At 34.8% G+C, this 6,000-nt stretch overlaps 1 protein-coding gene across 2 annotated transcripts in view; it reads left to right on the top strand.

Annotated features, from left to right (window-relative positions):
• The first annotated feature begins 945 nt into the window (after positions 1 to 945).
• Positions 946 to 6,000, top strand: part of NetA (Netrin-A) — a 238,349-nt gene continuing 233,294 nt past the window's right edge. For both annotated transcript variants that reach the window (XM_088203456.1, XM_088203457.1), the window contains exon 1: positions 946 to 2,184. In XM_088203456.1, the coding sequence (XP_088059582.1) occupies positions 1,056 to 2,184 (1,129 nt within the window). In that variant the 5' untranslated portion in view covers positions 946 to 1,055. The remainder of the gene's footprint in view (positions 2,185 to 6,000) is intronic.

Genomic DNA, 6,000 nt, shown 5'->3' with positions numbered 1-6,000 from the left:
TTTCCGATATATTCAGTCAATAATATGCAATAAAATTATAATCGCTCTATTAGCTTTACTTAATTCGCGTTTTTTAAATGTTTATATAATATTTAAAATAAATTATTAAATAAAAAAATTATAACGACAAATAAAGGCCGTAATCACACAATTAACAATTAGACCTGCAATCTTTTTTTAAAACTAACTTTTTAAAGAGTTACACACCATTTTAAGAGGTGCCCCATTATTACGGCCAAAGCTGTATGTATGTGTTTATGTGTAAGATCTGTAATGCCATTTAAAACTCAAGTGAGCAATAAAAAACGACAAATTCATTTGTTTTTTAAATTACGGTTAAAACTACCTGTTAAAATATTTTGGTCAGACTTTGCACTTGTAAAGAGTTACACACCATTTTAAGGGGTGCCCCATTATTATGGCCAAGGCTGTATATAGTATATATTGTGTACTCTATAAAGAGTAATCAAATAAATATTTAATAAAAGGATAGAATTTTTTTTAAATATGATGCTCGCAATCCCATAGAAAATTACAGGACTGTATAAAAATATACACTATAAATAATTTTATTGCAATAAAATTGATATAACCATTTGAAATATGTATTTGAAAATTGTGAAATATATATAGTAGGGGAGGGGGGGGGTAGGGGTTCGACTTATGGACTCAAACACCCTAGCTATACCTCTGTATTTAATTGATATTATTTTTCATAAATATTAAGAAAAAAAAAATGGAAACTAAAGTTGGATTAAAGTATCCTATTCACATTGCTTTGTTATCAAAATATAATATACTTAATTTTATTATGTACTATGATTTGATATTAGCTAGATTCATATCGTTCATTATCTATTTGCTGGATTCGTAGGATGGCGCAGCTAGGTGTAGCCCGCGTTTGCGAGTGCAGGGGCGGCCGCAGCATCCTCGCCCCGCACCGCCAGTCGCGCTCCGTCCGCCGCCGGGCACGCACGCGTCGTTCGCTTCCGTTCCGTTCCGCTCCCGCGCCGACAATTTCGCGCCGTTCGCGTACCGGGCATGTTCGTTTCGGCATGGGCCGACTGAACGGCATGTTGGTGGTGGTGATAATTGCCGTCGTGCTGGGCGTCGCGGCTGCCGCCGACGGCTACGCCAGGACCTTCTCTGCCCAGCCGGCGGACCCTTGCTACGACGAGGATCGTCCTCGGAGGTGCATGCCGGACTTCGTCAACGCAGCATACAACGCTCCCGTCCAGGCCTCCAGCACCTGCGGAAGACACGCTCCAGCCAAGTACTGCGATCCTCCCTTCGGAGCCAGGCCGCTCTCCTGCGGCGTTTGCGACGACGCTCAACCCAACAGGCGCTTTCCTTCGGCGCATCTAACAGACCTGAACAACCCTAACAACGTCACCTGCTGGCGCTCAGATCCTCTCCCTCCGCCGCCTTCGCCGGACTCACCTCCCGACAACGTCACTCTGACGCTCTCCTTGGGCAAGAAGTACGAGCTCACCTACGTCAGCCTGCAGTTCTGCCCGAAAGCCGCCAAACCCGATTCCATAGCGGTCTACAAGAGCGTCGACTACGGAAAGACATGGCAGCCGTTCCAGTTCTATTCCAGTCAATGCCGAAGGGTGTACGGAAGACCGAACAGAGCCACCGTGACGAAGGCCAACGAGCAGGAAGCTCGCTGCTCGGACTCGCATCGCTACAACGGCGTAGAGGCAGGAGCCGCTGCTCGCGTAGCTTTCAGCACCCTCGAGGGTAGACCCAGCGCGCACGACTTTGACAACTCTCCGGTTCTGCAAGATTGGGTCACGGCCACGGACGTCAGGATCGCCTTCAATCGCCTGCATATGCCTTCCGACCCTCCGGACTCTTCGGAGAATTTGGACGACGACGAAGAGGACGACTTGAACGACCAGGACCTCAGATCGTCAGTTTCGTCCTATTCGCTGAACGCCCTAGAGCCAGCCTCTACCGTCAGCACCACCACCGTCTCGCACCACTACGCGGTATCGGACTTTGCCGTGGGAGGAAGGTGCAAGTGTAACGGGCACGCGAGTCGCTGCTCGCACGGAAAAGATGGACTGGCATGCGAGTGCAAGCACAACACGGCCGGCAAAGATTGCGAGCGATGCAAACCATTCCATTTTGACAGACCATGGGGACGCGCTACGGCTAGAGACGCCAACGAATGCAAAGGTAAGCAACTTATACATATTGATATAACTTAATCCAATAGAAGAAAAAATCCTTACATAAATGCACAAACAATTCGTTTTATGGAACAAAGTATTTATTTTAATGCACATATCTCTCAAAATAAATCCCTGTTAACTAGCACCGTTTAAAAAATATTATAATAAATTATTATTTCAATTTACAATGAAAAGACTAGATAGAGTTTTTTTTAAATTATTCATCACAATATGTATCCGTGAGATATGGAAAATCTAGAAAAATCTGATCTGTGATGATCGATCTGAATTAAAATTGATTAATAATCTTTGTGACAAAAATATTACTGTATAGCGTGTTTAAAATACAGTGTGTAAAATTGACATATATTTTAGTAATTACTATTATAATTATTACAGTTTATAATGAAAACACTAGCTCGATTTTTTAAAATTATTTATCACCATATGTATCCGATCTGTAATGATCGATCTGAATTAAAATTGTGTACTAAAATCTAAATGCAAAATTTGTCATATAATGTTTTTGAAATAATTTAACAAAAAAGTATAGAAAAGGGTAAAGGATTTCATATAACTTAGACACAGAATATTCTATGTATTTTTCACAAATAATTTGAGGTTATAAAAGTTCACTCAATTTTTAACGTCCGCAGCATTTTACGAAAAATAAAAAATATATTTTATATTATGTAGAAAGCCGATATTTTAATTTTAAAACTCAATATTTTTAAATAGGAGCGCAATTCACAAATAGCATACCATTTTTTTTCATAAATACTTTATGGTTATAAAATTTAGGCAGAAATGGTCTGTTCCATCAACGTTCGCAGCATTTCACACACAATAAAAAAATATTTTTTATATAGGGTAGAAATGCCACTATTTAAATTATAAAACCTTGTATTTTTAAACGGTAATGGTGTAACATCTTAAAATATTTTTACCGGAACGGCGTTCTTGAGTGTTATTTCAGAATATCGTGATCATAAGTAGAGCATACAAAACATGATAACATACAAAATATATATAGAGCATACAAAACATGTTATAAAAGTCAGGCAGAACTTATTCGTTTCATTCTCAACGTTTGCAGCATTTACGAAAAATAAAAAATGATTTTTATATTGAGTAGACAAGCTGCAATTTTAATTATATACAATAACTCAATATTATTATTGTTTTGGACTATTGTGTAAATTACAAAATTCATTTTTTAAGACCAAATCCTGTAAAAATTGCAAGTACTTTTTTGCTATTTTTTTATGACACATTAGAATGTTCACAAAGTATGAGTTTTTAATTTGATATTTAAAGATATAATAAATAGAACGTCGTAAAAACTTTCAAATCAGTACATACATGCATTTCGCAGAAATTTGCTGGTTTCACTTTTCGACGAATCCATTACTTTTCTAACAGAATGTAATACGAACTATACAGGCCAAATTAATAATAAGTAAATGAGTTTCAACATATTTTATTATAAATATATAATATGTACATTTTTCAGCATCTGGTTAAAAAGCAAATTTAGTGATTCTTTAAATATAAAATAATCCTGAAATTTTTATATTCATCAGGTTTTAAATGATGTCTATGTAACTGTAAATATTTATTAATCTTATGATAATTATGATTTCCGAACTCATATGCTCGATAAAAAATTAAAAATGTTTCGAGCCTTTTATCTGAGAAGAGATTAGTTTATCATTGATGTATCACTTTTTTTGATAAGTAATCAAAATTGTTTGAGGCATTTGAAACAGTTAAAATATGTCATTCGATAACATCCATGGCATTAAACTGAGGCGCTAGATTTATATTTTTAATTATTATTTTTGTAGGAGTGAGTGTTGTTTTTTTATTTATTCCAAATGTAGACTTGTTTGTGTTTGTTTTAAAAACATATATACGAACTTGACCTGACATGCCAAAAGTAAATTAACTTCTTGACGCACTTCATTGACACCTCTTACTGCTAATTAAGGAATAGCCATTATGAAGTAAAAGGTAAATAATTTCCATACATATTGAGTTTGCTATATATGTATATAACTTATTTAAGCAATGTTTACATTTCACAATTCGAAGGATCGTTGTGTTGTGGATTTATTACGAGTTTTTACCTTGCCTTATCATTCATTGTGTCGCGGTGCATTTTTTCTGCGTCGCTTGTAAAAATCCTTTGTCACGGCACGTTACAAAATTTAGTTTCCTCTTTCGTCCTTTGCGAAGCCGCTCGAAGGCTTTTTCACAAAGAGTCGTGTTTATGTGTGCGTTTTGACAGTATTCATCAGATCGAAAGGAAGCCGACGGTATCCTGATTCTCAATCTCGCGACCGGTAAACATATTTTTTTCTCTCTCGTGCAAAATTTCATTATAATTTCACTCTCAATAGAATTCCTTCAAAATGGCATTAAACGTTTAACGCGCGGTATTTGCATAATCGTTGAAAATTAAAAAAAAAATAACGAATCCCATTAGACGGCTTCTAAATGTCAGATTTACCTGTTCGGTACAAAACTCGTATGTTTGCGGACAATAGTCGAAAAAATGCATTTTTAAAAGTCAGGTTATTTAATTATTATTTTCATTGTAGCTTAACGCAAAATGTTTGTACCTTAAATCTTAGTTCAGTTAAATTGAATGGAGCGGCAGGTGTACCTTCTCGGAATGTTTTTATTGTGATAAACCTATTGTTTGAAACATTTCGCCATCATTGTATGCATTATTTTCGCACTTTCATAAAGTCAAGATAAGCATGCCATAAAACGAGTTTCATATTCGAATACAATCGAAATCGATTCATTTTATGTTTCGCATATTAAACGGCAATAATTCATTGAAAATTTATCGATTCATATTTTTTCAGCGTATAATTTAGGGCTTTCGTCGCGTAATTTTGTATAATACGACAATATCACGTAACATCCATCGAGTATAAATTTATTTTTTGTACATATAATACATTGCGTGTTTTGTGTACGCGGATCGTAAATCATGATAAAAACATTTTACAGTATAATGTATTAAATGTCCACATATCATTCATTCGCACATGAGTTTTAAAAAAAACGAGCAAAACGTTTTAAGCGTCCGTCTTTTAACATGGTCATTTGTACACAAAAAGTGTCATTTGTACGAAGCGAATCGTGAATAAGCCACCTGTGCGATTTTTTTATGAATTGTGTATACCTTTTATGTTTTTGTAATTGAAATTATTTGCGTATATTATCAGACAATAAAATACTCATGTTGTTAACTGAAAGTGTTTCAGTCGTTGCCCGATTAATAAACATGTGTTATCGTACAATGACTGATTCGTAATTCGCAATTATTTTGTATGAAATCTATAGTATTTATTACTTTAAATATTCCCATTTAATAAAACAGTACGTTTTTAATATCCTCGATGACTTGTGAATTTACTTCATCCAGTATAATATTAGATATGCATTATGAAATTGCAAATATTAAAATTCTAAATATATTTTACATGGAAGAGTGAGCTTTTTTGTATATAATTAATTTATATTAACAATAGCACTCTGTAAGTCTAATATTAATTTTATTATTTTTCCGACGAACTTAGATATTTTGGCATTATACAAAAGACAATTTCAGATAGATTTGACTTTTAAAAAATACATTTTAATTTCAAAGATTTTTTTTATCTATTTGTTGTTTTACGTTAAAACATTTCTTCGTTCAAGCGTTCAAGTAAATTAAAATGGAAGTTCTAAAATATATTTTGATTGCAAAAATTTTGTTTTTATCTATTCTAAAAATGGATGTTACATGTTCATTATCATTTTT

This window comes from Plectrocnemia conspersa, unplaced genomic scaffold (assembly GCF_051122295.1).
Source record: "Plectrocnemia conspersa isolate PC_06_02 unplaced genomic scaffold, ASM5112229v1 ptg000014l, whole genome shotgun sequence".
In the NCBI taxonomy this organism is placed as follows: domain Eukaryota; kingdom Metazoa; phylum Arthropoda; class Insecta; order Trichoptera; family Polycentropodidae; genus Plectrocnemia; species Plectrocnemia conspersa.
This window is presented reverse-complemented; position numbering and strand designations above follow the sequence as displayed.